The sequence below is a fragment of the Brassica rapa genome, chromosome A08, assembly GCF_000309985.2.
Source record: "Brassica rapa cultivar Chiifu-401-42 chromosome A08, CAAS_Brap_v3.01, whole genome shotgun sequence".
Lineage (NCBI taxonomy): Eukaryota > Viridiplantae > Streptophyta > Magnoliopsida > Brassicales > Brassicaceae > Brassica > Brassica rapa.
In genome coordinates, this window is record NC_024802.2 from 12,850,832 (window position 1) to 12,865,185 (window position 14,354).

At 34.3% G+C, this 14,354-nt stretch overlaps 3 protein-coding genes across 3 annotated transcripts; all 3 read right to left on the reverse strand.

The window, feature by feature from the left end:
• Nucleotides 1-377: 377 nt before the first annotated feature.
• Nucleotides 378-6,369, reverse strand: LOC103834522. Its single transcript, XM_033278172.1, has one exon. It carries the CDS (start codon nt 1,726-1,728, stop codon nt 439-441), a length of 1,290 nt encoding a protein of 429 aa, XP_033134063.1. The 5' UTR covers nt 1,729-6,369; the 3' UTR covers nt 378-438.
• A 2,090-nt stretch (nt 6,370-8,459) lies between these two features.
• Nucleotides 8,460-9,754, reverse strand: LOC103834381 (PI-PLC X-box domain-containing protein DDB_G0293730). The gene has a single exon (XM_009110447.3). The coding sequence runs from the start codon at nt 9,623-9,625 to the stop codon at nt 8,669-8,671; it is 957 nt and encodes a 318-aa protein (XP_009108695.1). The 5' UTR covers nt 9,626-9,754; the 3' UTR covers nt 8,460-8,668.
• Nucleotides 9,755-10,751: 997 nt separating this feature from the next.
• On the reverse strand, nt 10,752-14,230 carry LOC103834382 (DEAD-box ATP-dependent RNA helicase 16). Its single transcript, XM_009110448.3, has 14 exons — nt 13,708-14,230; nt 13,468-13,629; nt 13,298-13,387; nt 13,082-13,210; nt 12,829-12,929; nt 12,641-12,752; nt 12,417-12,548; nt 12,280-12,345; nt 12,015-12,197; nt 11,847-11,942; nt 11,629-11,766; nt 11,483-11,565; nt 11,142-11,403; nt 10,752-11,046 (listed from the first exon to the last, which is right to left on the reverse strand). Exons 1-14 carry the CDS (start codon nt 13,933-13,935, stop codon nt 10,954-10,956), a joined length of 1,875 nt encoding a protein of 624 aa, XP_009108696.1. The 5' UTR covers nt 13,936-14,230; the 3' UTR covers nt 10,752-10,953.
• Between the last annotated feature and the right edge of the window lie 124 nt (nt 14,231-14,354).

Sequence of the window (14,354 nt, forward strand, 5' to 3'; positions counted from 1 at the left end):
ACACTTCAGAATTAAACTATATGCATTTACGTTATGATATGGTCCCCCACATGCCGTACTGTTCGAATTATTTACAAGAATCATGATTCATGACTCATGAGGTACTTTTCAAATGGTTTACAAGATTAATATCCGTGAAATATGTTCAGAGGGTTATAATATGTGTAATTTATGACATCAGACGTCGAACATTAGAAACTTTATAAATTAATATTCGATAAATTAATAAACACTATAAATTAATTAATTTATCCAATTCCAAGTTGGATCGATTTAAATATGACACAAATCAATAAAATAATAAGATAATAATTTTTAGAAAGTCCTATGTAAATCTTTAGTCCCATTAAAATCATAAATTGAAAATCTATTACATAAATTCAAACTAAATGTTATATTGTTGGTCTTATATTCACAATAAAATTATTTCTATTTTTCTTAAAATTTCAATATATTTTGATAATATTTAGTAAAATTATTAACTAAATCCTCATCGATAAAATCCGTCGAAAAAATCTGCAACTTATCTATACATCCCTCGGCTATACACCTAGAGACGAAGAGCCTTGCGTACCTTCGGATACGATCAGTCACGGGTCTGACCCACATAACCACGTTATCTGCTTGTGGCGTAAGTGTATTCTCAACCCGGTAAAAGAATCTTCTAGAAGATATCGATGGTTGGTCTTTCAAATGGTTCATATTGCTTTGAAACTTCGTCCATGGAAGATCCGTATCGATCCAGTTATCTTTTAGATAGTCAGAGTTCCAGAGAAGACCACCGCGGCTCGGCCTCGGGGACTCTCTAGGTTTCCAGATGCAAATAACCCTTTTCGGCAAGATCTCGGATAGTGACTTGTTGAACAAATTATCGTCTTGTTGTATCAAGAACTGACCTAGCTTGTTAGTCAAGTAAATTTCAAACTCTGGAGGGTCTTTGTGTCCGTACTCCGTCCTTATCTCTAGGATAATGATCTCCGAGTGAGTCTCCGACAAGAATCTGATGACGTCGTCGATGGCGAAGTCCACGTTGTATGACGCCAAGATCCCGTGGCAGATATGGCGATCCTCTTGTACACGGACGTCGAGGAGTCGTGTTCCACGAACTAGCTGCTCGTAGATGGAGAGCGTTTGGCACTCACCCAAGGGACGAGTTACCACATCTATACCGATTCCGTTCGTGGCTGAGTCGTGCGTTCCTGGCCATACGATCTTGTTAAGAGTCAGTTTCTCACAGGAGAGAAGGGACATCCAGTTTTTCCGGTCGGGGGAATGGTAGTCGTCGCCAGGGAAACGTGAACCGTTGGATGCAAGGAGATTGTCTAGGATTTTTTCTTGCTCAATGACGTCTCGTGGCCGCTGGAACTGGGTTTCAATGAACGCGACGGCCGGATCTATCACTTCTCTTACAACAGTTCTTGCAGAATCTTCTACAAAAGCCACTGTCGGATCTACCACTTCTCTTACAACAGTTTTTGCAGAATCTTCTACAAAAGCCACTGTCGGATCTACCACTTCTCTTACAACAGTTTTTGCAGAATCTTCTACAAAAGCTACTGTTGGATCTACCACTTCTCTTACAACAGTTCTTGCAGAATCTTCTGCAAAAGATACTGTTGGATCGACCACTTCTCCTGCGACAGTTCTTGCAGAATCTTCTGCAAAAGATACCGTTGGATCGACCACTTCTTTTACAAAAGAGTCTGCCAAATTTTTGAAAAAATCCATGTTTGAGAGAAAATGAGAGATAAGAACTTTGTCTTGGGTCGTCAGTAATAAAAATGGAATGGCGTGAATGTCTTATAAAAAATGACAATTTTCTTTGTTGCCTCTTTGTGTTTGGCTTCTCAGCCTAACGATTGGCTTATCTAAAAGTTGACCAACACTCCGTCTTTAAAAACTTTGGTCTTCTAAACCCCATATAGAATATATGAAGTTGTTGGTGTATATAAATAAATGTATAATCCAACTTTCTCAAATAAACCTTTGTTTGTTCTTATTTTAATGATTTCCTGTTTATAATGGTCTTGGTCAACATGGACTACTTGTTTTAGATATTGATAATCATTACTTGCTTCGATATTATAGTAGATATTGATAAGATCTTTAACAGTATCGACAAATATCTTAGAGATATTTTGCACTTTGCATAAACAGAAACGACACTATAGAGTGAAGCACATATAGCAACAGTGGAACATGGAACATAAACCTCAATCACTAGGGAAGAGGAAACCAAAGCACACCACCTAAATCTTACGGATGAATCTTGAAAGGACAAAGACATGTTTGGATGACAAAATTGGTATAGTACACTACAATGTTTTGATGGTTTGATAGAAACAAGAAATACAAGATCTGGCCTCTCACTCTTACACCCCAAGTTTAAAGTTCTCATTTGGATGATGAAAATTTCAGATAATTTCATGTGATTTTTACTACATATTATTCTTGATTGGTGAAAATAGTTTTAGAATCAAAAGAAATATAACAAATGAAGGAAAGTTTCAATATGTTTGAGATTATGCATGTACCCATGATTTAAAATACAATGACGGATAAGTTTGCATGAGATGTTCGAAATCAGTCATCTTACATTGTCCATATAAACGCAAAGTCCCAAATTTAGTTAAGCGAGTCTTGATTAAATCGTTGACGACAAAAAAAAAAATTGAATGAATTGATCAATATTCGAGTATACATTTTTCAGGCTTTGAGATAAACTAATTCAATAGATATGTCTTCTCCAAAATGATTTGGATTTTCCCACTTATAAATTTGCTTTTCTTTTTAAAACAAAATTCAATTAATATTGGGCCAAAAATAATTTTGTTAGGAGCCAAACATTGTCGACGTCGGCTTCTGACCAGTGCATGGTTCTATAGAAATATCAAAACTCGAAGCAGCAGTCCATTTTGCTAAACGGAGCAGCTCTGATCAGACTGGGCTACACAGAAACTGTCCCTCTTTTCATCCCAATTGTCTTTGCATATTACATTTTCGGCTGATATCAATCAATCAATACTATTTTTCAGAATTAATTTTTCTGATTTATCATGTTATCCATAATTTTAAGGCGATTCATCATTTTTAATAAACAATTTTAATGCTTTAGATTATAATTTATCAATATAAATATTTGGGATAGTAAATAAATAAATATTAACAAATTTTAGAGATAATATCACGGTTAAGTTTATTTTATATTTAGTTCAGTAAAATTAAAATGATTTTATCTTAATACATATTTATTTGTCATTATACTATACTAGGATCCAACCCGCCCTTCGGGCGGGAAAGCAACAAACAAAATAATATAAATAAACCTTAAATATTTATTTTATTCTCAAGAAAAATAAAAATAACTTTTTTTTATTTTTACCATAATTTTTACTATTTGTTTTAGTATTATTTCTATACAAACCATTTTTACCATTAAAAATAAGAAAATATAATTATTTGACCATTTAAATATTTTTTATCTTGATTTTAGTAGTAAATATAATAAATTATTTTTAAACAGTAGTCGATTCTATAGAACACAGTAACATATATTATTTTCTCTTTTGTACGTTAGTTTAATGAATCTAGTGACACTATTTTTTTTTTTTAAATTGCTAATTTAAACTATGTAAAAATACCAGTTTGAAAAAAAAACTATGGAAAAATAGCAGACTCATTATTAATAAATTACTTTAAATTAGGTAATCAGCATGAAAACCTCATCATAGTAACTATTATTCATTAGTGCTCGGAAACAACCGTCTTTCGTCGTACATATGGATGCAGAACTACCACTTTGGTTTACAGAGTCAACATGAGTTTGTGAATGTTTACTGTAAAAAAAAAGTAACTATTATTCCTTATAAATATACACGTTTGTTTGAATCATAATTATGTTATTATATTTGAAAATCAAATAAAACTATTTAATAATTTGATAGGAAAATGTATTATTAATTTAGAAATTTTCAAAACTCTAATGAATTTCTACAAAAATTATGAAAATATATATTCAAAATAGTGTATAATTTTCTATTTCTTGTATTAATTCATAAGACTGTAGATGTTTAACTTAAAAATAATAAAATAAATTATTTAAATTACTTAAGTAACTAATTTATAGAAGATGCTAACATATATTCCAATATGTTTGGGTTATATGCTAATTGTGTAGAACTTATAACAGTTATAACATGAGAGAAAAACTTTATGACGTTTTACAAAATTGAAGTATGCATTTATCTGAAAGAGAAAATAATTACGATCTAATTGCTTTTTTTTATCATAGTTACTTAGTTTTGATGAAAATAATGGATTTTATCACAACGGATTAAAATTTATATTTTATTTTTATATTTTTATTCTTGGTTTTTAGTTATATGTAAGAGAATATATATATATATTTGTTTTTACGTGCATGAAGGAAATGGTGAAGGAGGAATAACCCAAATTAGACAATGATAGACGATATGATGATCATGCACATGAGTTTCGGGAATCGTCTCGTTAATTTAAACTATTTGTAGTGAGTGATTGATAGAAGTGGTCACAGATGAGCCGCTAAAGCAATACATTCTCTACACCAAAACTCAGGACTCGAGTGTTGGTATGTATTTTCTGAACAAACCTTGCAGCCTCTAGAGCTTCGGAGATTGTCATGTGACGGTAATAAGAGGATAAAATTTTGTTGTAGCGGCTTCATGCACCTTTCTGCACCCTCATGTACAGTCCTCATAGTCCCGTGGACAGTCCACTATCTCTGATAGGCTTTGCAGTAATGGCGAGGCTGGTTTATGTTGTTGTAATAACAGAACTTAGTGTCCATGCTCTTGCATCTTGGACACGGCAGAGTTTTGGACCCTTCCGGGTTTTACAGTCTGTCGTCTGTTGATTGTTCTCGTCAGTCTCTCTGATCCGTTAATGTCACCTCTTCTTTGTCTCCTACTTCTGTCTCTGATCACTCTGGAGTTACTTGCTCTGTAGATACCTGGGAGAGGGGTAATAAAAACATTACTTTAAGAACACTTGCAATGAGTCTATAATGATTTCAACAGCAAACAAAAGAAGATATGGTTGCTCAACTATGTTCAACAGGAAGCTAAAAGAGAAACAAAGGTTTTGTAGAAACAATCTAAGAGAACATAATCAAAAAGACACAATACACGAACAAACATAGAAATAAAACAAAAGAAGTGCCCAGACTTTCAAATCTAACGCTGACCAATAGGGTATGTCATTTCAAAAGGCAATAGCAGATCAAAATTTTAGTTTCTTAAGCCCACACAACATAATGTTCTTAAGGAACTGGAACAAATATTAGAGAAAAAACATAATAAAATTAAATTATATCATTGAGGGGACATGAAAAGTTCTTAAGGAACTGGAACAAATATTAGAGAAAAAACATAATAAAATTAAATTATATCATTGAGGGGACATGAAAACTCCACCTTTTGACTCGTCTCAGCTTTTCTTCTGCGACATTACGTGCTTTCCATAAACCCATGAAACGTGGCACCACCATCTGAGGACTACTGTCAAATTTTCAAATCGTAAAGAAATATATGGGATAACACCACCGTTGCAAATTGTGTGTAGTAAAGAAGGAATATGATTGAATCTCGTGAAGCAGAGAGATTTCTAGAGGTTCTCATCTCTCCTATTTATAGTCTCAGGAATTAGAGATTTTTGATGGAAGTTGAGAAATGGGTTATTAAAGTCGACATAGTGGGAGAGCTGGACAGAGAGGTAGGTAATGGAGAGACGTTGTCAAGTGGCTTCAATGAGGAACGATAGCGTTACACATGGGTTCTGAGATCGATGGTGGAATATAGGACACTAAGAAGACTACGCTCGAAGAAAGAGAAGGTGTTTGACGTGGCAGAAAACATGACGTCGGCGTAAAGAATACACACACAAACATAAGTATGACATGTCACTTTAATTGGTCAGGAATATTTCATCTGATGTGGCACCCCTTAGAAGCTCTAAAAATAGCTTCTTTTATATAGTAGGATGAGTAACACATGTTTTGTAATTTATTATTCTTGTTTTTCGTCATATTATTTAATGTATAAATTGTTAATAATGTATGATGTTTATCGGGTATTGTTATTTTATTTATGTTTTATGTATTGTGAATGTTTCTAATGCTTTCAATACCACTGATATTCTTTTCAATCTACAATTGGAAGAAGTGAGTGATTACGTGATTGATTTTAAATCCAATTTGACTAATGATAGTTGGATTATTACTAAATAAGATTTTAATTCAAACTTTACGCCCTTTAAATAAAAGATAAACAGAAAATAGAATTTAATAAATAATCTGCCATTACGAATATTGGAGATATATAATTTATAACATTCATTTACAATATATATTAGATGATTATCCGTGCACATACGCATAATGAAATGTATATTCTAAGAATAACTATAAAGGTAGAACTTGAATGGATATCTTATAACTAAAATCAAAGAAAAAAAATTAAAAAAAATGAAGAGAAAGAATAGCAAGAAGTTTTTAGGTAATAGATTTAAGGAAACCCACAAAAACTCAGAATCCAAATGTCAATTTTCTGCTGATTTATTTTTTTTAAAGAAGATCAAATTTAATGATTCACCAATCTTCTATTTAAAAATTAATATATTTATTTTCTAAGAACCTTAATGGAGTTTTTGCTGTTGGAGCTGCTCTAATAATTGTTAAATATGAACATTGACTGTTCAACCATAATTATATCATTCATAAGCCACACACACACACACACACACATATATATATATATATATATATATTAACCTGAATATCTATTAAATGTAATTTTTATTCATATGGTTTTGTGATAATTTATATTTTATTATAACAAAATGTTAAACTATAGATCATAAAATTTTCAATGTGAGATTTTTAACAATTTTTTGTTATTTATAGTCGTTTAAAAAAATTCAAAATATAACATATATGAAAAAAATCTTAGTTAATATGATTATTTAATTTATTTTAATAATATAACATTATAAATAATAAGATATGTAAACTGTTGTCAAAACTTTATTTTTAAAATTATTAATTGTCAAATATATATTTTATTCACTTTTGGTAATTTCGTAGTTTTTATTTAAGAAAAAAAAGGAAAAAATAATAATTGTAGATTGTAATTAATTTCATGGTTAGTTTAAGGAGAAATATGTAATATATGTTTAGTAGACCAACATATTTCTCTAGAGACTTTAAGAAGCATTTTAGTGTTGACACGTGTCATAGTTAAAATGTTATAAATGATTATCTTTTAATATATAGGAGATATCTAATTTAAGGCCGTTCAAAAAATATCTAATTTAATAAATTTAAATAAAAATTAACATTATTATAAAAAATTTATTGGCATATATATCAGTTCGCACCTAGTGAAGAGATAACAAAAAAAAAGAATAATACACGATCTTTAAGCAGGGCCGTGCTTGATTATAGGCTGATCAAGCACATGGTTGGAACCCTGATGTGTATAAATATTTTAAGGGCCAATTATTTTAATAAAGTCTAATTAGTTCTACTGGTCTTTGTTCAATTCTTTCCTACAAGGGGTTGGGGGTTCGATTATGTGCTCCATAAATTCTAATGTTTTTCCATAATAAGTAATTGAAGGGCCAAAAATATATTTTGTGCTTGGCGGCCCAAAAAAGTCAGGCACAGCCCTGTCTTTAAGGAGCTGACGTTTTGGAATTGAGAAGTACAAAAGACCCTAAAATTTTCAGGGGCTATAGACAATTTAGTAAGATATGATTAGGAACTTTGCTCACTTGTGGCCCAGAGAACTATAAAATACCTTCCATTAACGACATTTCAATGTTTATCTTCTCAAGGTATGCCACTACAAGAAGAAGCTTTGAATCGGTAAGCAAAGCAACTCATTTGAAACCCAATATGAGGTTATAATATATTGGATCAGGGGATCCGAGTACAAAGGAAGTACATTCATCTAAAGAAGTGGATAAGCCACCATTCTTTATTGCATCATCAGAGTATTCTGCGACAAATGAAGCAATTAAAGAGACTAGGACCAAGGTTAATCTTACCAACTGGTTGGCTCTGGCGATTCCAGCCAATCCAGATGGTATTAGAATGGTTTTTTTTGATGAGCTTAGTGTTTGAGCTTTTAGTTTCCACCAAAAGATCGATCAAGATTCAAATACTATTGCAAAGATTTGTTTCAAACGAAGCCCTGAGTTCTTGTTGTCAGAGACTTGGGCTTTGTCTAAGTTCATCTTTCTAACCTAAAACCTTATTCAATCTGTTAAGCCCGTCATCACTTTTTGTTTCGTTTTCCTCTGTTTTCAGATGCAACTAACACAATTGTCTTGCCATTTTCTGTCTTTAGTCATTTCTTTAAGCAACTCTTTCTCTTTTTATACGCTCGTACATATTAATATCAACGAAATAATACACTGGTTAGGTGCTGGTCGATCAACTAATCTCCGACCTATTTATTCAATAAATAAATCAGCAATAACAATCATGTTTCGTTCTTTTGCAAGAAAATAAACTTGAGAAGGATACACACTTAACACTTTATAAAGTAGCGTAACTTAAAACACACGTAACCCAAGTAAGTACCCAACCAGAAAATAATCTTAGTTCCAGTGCTGATGTAGACTTCTATCAAACTTTCCCTTCAATCCTTGCGTGAGTGAATCCAACACAAGCATCAACAAAGTCTTCTTCAATGAGATCCGTCGACAGAATCTGCAACTTATCTCCACACCCCTTGGCAACACACTGAGATATGAACAGCCTCGCGTACTTCCGGATCCGATCGGTCACCGGTTTAACCCAAACAACCGGGTTGTCTGCTTGCGGTGTAACAGTATTCTCAACGCGGTAAAAATATTTTCTTGAAGATATAGGTTGCTGCTCACTCAGATGCTTCAAGTTGCTCTGAAACTTCTTCCATGGAAGATCGGTATCGATCCAATTATCTTTAAGATAGTCTGAGTTCCATAGAAGTCCACCGCGGTTCGGCTTTGCAGACTCTCTAGGTTTCCAGATGCAGATAACCCTTTTTGGCAAGATCTCGGATACTGCCTTGTTGAACAAGTTATCGTCTTGTTGTATCAAGAACTGACCTAACTTGTCAGTCAAGTAAGTCTCGAACTCTGGAGGGTCTTTGTGTCCGTACTCCGTCCTCATCTCAAGGATTACGATCTCGGAGTGAGTCTCCGACAAGAACCTGATGACGTCGTTGATGACGTCGTCGACGTTGTATGACGTCAAGATCCCGTGGCAGATATGGCGATCCTCTTGGACACGGATGTCGAGAACACGTGTTCCAAGAACGAGCTGGTCGTATATGGAGAGCGTTTGGCACTCAGCTAAGGGACGAGAGACCAGAGGGATACCGATGTCGTTGGTGGCTGAGTCGTGAGTCCCTGGCCACACGATCTTGTTGAGAGTTAGCTTCTCCACATCTAGACCGGCCATCCAGTTTTTCCGATCGGACGGACGGTAGTCATCGCCAGGGAAGTGTGACCCTTCGGATTGTTCGAGATCGTTTATGGTTTTCTCCTCTTCAGACACAGCTTTGTGCTTGTCGATCTGGTCGGAGAAGAAAGAGAGCATTGTTTTGAGAGATGGTCGATGAATAAGAAGATAAGGTTTGTGATTGTGGTCGAGTTTTACAAAACTTTGTGTTGAGGTCTTTCGGTTATGTAAAATCTAGAGAGAGATCGTGGAGTGATGGTCCTTAATGTGTGAAACGTTACATCAAAGACAATTATTTGGTGTGGATTGGTTGGAGTTTGACTTCTTTAAGTTAATTGATTGGCTGTCTAATTAAAAGTTGCCACCAATTAAGATTTGTGATTAACATGAGTTTGTTAATAAACCGAATATGCGATGTGTTTTTGTATATTATATCAAAATCTTTTTTGATCTATTAGAATATTTGTTAGGTTGTTTACCTTTTTTCTTTTTCATTATTATCGCTTTAGAAGCTCAGCATAGATAACTTATAATCAAATCTATTTGAATACTTGAAGTTACTTTTTCTTTTCAAACTATATAACTTTCCGTCAAAGTTTGTTTACAAAAACTGTTACTATCAATCTATTTGTTTTTCTTTTACCTTTGAAAAATTCTCGTGACATATTAGAAATCAACTCACGGTATATAAATTATCAGCTCAGTCATTATAGTTTCATATCATTGAGTTAATATACTCCATCTGTTCCATAATGCTATGAGTATTAGTAATATACATTTAATATAAATTAACCAATTATAAATAATGCAGTAAAATATTATTGGTTAGTCAATTTTTGGTAAAGTTAAAATGATTTTAAAAGTAGCAAAACCTCTATTATATGGAACATTAAATTTTCTCTAAAACATCTTTATATTATGGAAAGGAGTCGATAATTTCACATTCGTTGGTTTGTTTTGTTTCATGCGATTTTCTAATTTTGCTATCTATAATTCTGTAGGATAATGATGATTGTATTAGTATGTACAAGTACAACATATATCATCCGGTAGATATCCTTTTACATTTGGGATCATATAAACAAAACAATCTATCAGTTGATGACACATGTGGCCACGATAATTTATCCAAACAAGAAACGTGCAAAAATATAGCGCTTGTATCCCAACAAAACAAAGATAAGAGACGCAAGTGGACTAGAATGTTTCCGACCCTACAAAGTTTTGGCACTTGCAAATTAATACCACATGGCAAACCATTATGAGAGGTATAACATACGGTTGATAAGCAATTAAGCATCTTCATAACCATACAGAAAATTATATCGGAAAAATAACTGAAAACGATAATAATATTCTCTCAAAAATCTCTGTTAGAGCTAAGGATTGGTATACTCTCGTCTCCTTTCACTTGTGTAATCACAACGAGTCAAAATTTGATTAGACATAAGCAAAACGAAATAATGTTAAGCTGTCCTTTGTTTCTTGGTCAGGCCATCACTAGATCCTTTACCATCTTTCCTCTGGCCAACGCCGCCACTACGTCCTCTCTTAGATCCCTGGTTGATAGAAGAAAGTAAACAGCATAAAAAGTTAGCACTAATATACAAAAGCAAAGATAAAAAGAGAGAGGGATATGTTAGTTATATTTTACATTGGCGCTAAAGGTTTTGAGAGGGTCACCGCCTTTTCTTGATCTTTTCTTGTTTGCGTTGTTGCGACCACCACGGGATCTTCTACTGTTTCCCATTGCTGCTCTAGCTAGCTTCACCATTTTGCTTGCTTCTTGAGTCTTTGGGTCCACTAGATACTCAGGGATGTCCTTCAAATGCGGTGCAGGCGCAGTCTTACTCAGAAGCTTGTCATGTTTCAACAAATCTAAATCTCTTGGATTAGCTTCAAAATGAGACTTTAACCTGAAAAAAAAGAAACAGAGAAATAACTAAAACACCCACTTAAGTAACACATCTTAACAAAAGTTGGCTTCTTGCTTACTTTTCAGAGTTGATAATCTCATTTCTTAAATCCTGAGCTCGAGACTCTCTAACAGCAATCTTTGTAACACTCTTTGCAACATCCTACAAAACAAAACCAGCTTTAAATACTACTCGCAACACATATTCAGAGTTTCCATTACTCACCTCAGCTCTATATCTTAAAGACTCTACAGCATTCTCGGTCAACAAAGGGAAGGGTGTGATGACATCACTATCCTTGTCATCTTCGCCTGCTAAAAAGGATTTTATTTCTTCAAACCCTTCCATCTCATCAGGAGAAACCTGTGGCAAACAAAGCAAATCATTAGACTTGCAAATATGAAGAGAACCATGCCAATAGAACAACGATAAAAAAAACTCACAAGAGAAACTGAAGAACCGCTGCTATATGCTCTCCCTGTACGCCCTATCCTATGAATATACCCTGTCACACTTTGAGGCATATCGTAGTTTATAACCTGTACATAAAAAAAATAGAGTCTGAAATAAGGTAAAGAATCTAAGGCAAAGAGAAAGAATGAAATACACACCGTGTGAACTTTTTTGAAATCGATTCCTCTAACTACACCAAACTCAGCATCCAGCTTCGGTTTGAACCGCCTTTTCTTTTTATTATTATCCTTGTTATCTTCGTCTTTAGCCTCTTCCTTTGCTTTAGTCTGGCTATTATCATCCGTTGCAATCAGATAATCAAAAAGACCTGCATTGAATTGCTGTAGAAACATGCATTGATTAAAATGGAAAGGCAGCCACCTCAGAATAAACTAAAGTCTGGTGTGTGACTTGGTGATGTACCTCAAGGATGTGAAGCCGAGAGTTCTGAGGCAACTCCCCGTTTAAAATTGCAGTTTTAATACCAAACTGGCAGAAACAAAAAAAAACGAATTACTTCACTAATATTACTACATGATGGTACCATAGATGAAGCTTACCTTTTCTAAGAATAATTTCAACTTGAAACCCATGTCAATGGTATTGATGAATATAAGAATTTTCTTCTGAACCACCTCTAGCTTCAGGAGAGAAAGAATGTGAAGCAGTTTATCCTGAGCACTGCAAGATATCTAAGACAAGGTAACACACCAATCATCATCACTCATAAACCAAACATAACCAGCAAAATTGATTTAGTCTAGTCTAAGGGACTGAGTCATACCCAAAACTGCTGAACGTTACTTGGGACGGGCTCTTCCTTGTCACCACCTTCTTGCAAGGTCAAAACGACCGGGTTGTGAAGAATCAATTTCTTCAGTTTCTCAACATCAGAACTGATATTTTGCAAACGTGATTTCATCACCTCTCAGAAGAAAATGTGAGGGTTAACTAGAATATTTTATTAATTACCTTGTTGTAGCAGACATAAGAAGACACTGGCAACGTCTTGGAACTATTGAAGTGACCGACCTTAGATTGTCTTCATATCCATACGACAACAAAAGATCCGCCTGATGATATAGCAGAAACATATCAACATCTCCTCAATGACACAATCTCTAAAGAACAAATCGAATGCTTATCCTCATATTTAATTTCCAAGAACATATAATCAAACAAACCTAACAGCTTGACTATCTAGAGCTACCGTTACTAATCATACCTCATCAAGAACCAAAATTTCAAGCGAGTCACTGATAGCTGCAGGATCTAAAACTCCGTCAGCAAAACATTTTGGAATACAAGCAGGAGTCGTCACAAGAATCTCAGGCAGTCCAGCCAATGCGTTACGCTGGAATTGGAAAAAAAAAAAGTTATAAGAAAACGATGCATGTGGTAGGAAGGTTATATTATCAAAGGTGAAAGATGAAACACAAACCATATCAGATAGAGGCATGCTACTAGTCAACTGCACTGCTTTAATCTGAACACGACACAACTCTATAAGCGAAGAAACCTCTGCGTACACCTGTATTTTTTCAAACCAATAAGAACTGTTGAAATCTATGTAAGTATGAAACATATGAAACAATTGTCGGAAACACATACCTGCTGACATAGTTCTCGAGAAGGAACTAGAACAAAAGCAGAAGGAGCAGGCTTCTTCTTCTTGCTTCCACAATCTGAGAAGAGCTTCTGGAGCAAAGGAAGAAGGTAAGCCAAGGTCTTACCTGAGCCAGTCTTAGCTTTAGCAACCACATCTTTTCCTTCCTAGAAAGAACACAGAGACGACAGTATCAGCTACAAGACTCTTAAACAAGCCTAAAGGTTGAGACTTTGGTTGTTTACCAGAATGAAAGGAATGGCTGTTTGCTGAATAGGAGTGGGTTTCTCTATACCCTTTTTAGTTAAGGCACGAATGAGACGAGGATCAAGACGTAGCTCCTCGAAGCTCTTATCTTTCTCTTCTTCTTCTTCCTCTTCTTTCTCTATGACGTCTCTCTGTTCTTCAACTTCCTCTGCTTCTTTCACTTCCGGGTTCACATCATCAACAGGTTTCTCCTTAGTGTTAGCCATTGAAACAGTTTAAACTACTAGCGGCGGAACAGAGGTGGTTAACAAAGAAGAAGAAAAAACACTCTTGTTTTTGTTGTTTTGGGCCTTTTTGTCATGTTGATTTGGGCTTTTTTATTCAGTGGGCTTTACCAAAAAGAAGAACTTTCTCAGACAACAAATATATTATCCAGAAAATAAATAAACCAAATCAAGCATTGGCAGCAAAAGACATTCTCCAACTTTGGAAACTAACACTAATTTAGAACTTTCCTTTGTTTTATTACCAACAAGAATGATTAAGTATTGTATGGTTCCAATTAAAATTTGATTAAGTTAAAAAGTAAAAAATATTTTGAAACCAGCAAATAGTCAGCCTGTGCATGGCACCAGATCTGACGTCACCGTACACGTGGACAGCCAACCATCTTATTCACTGCTCA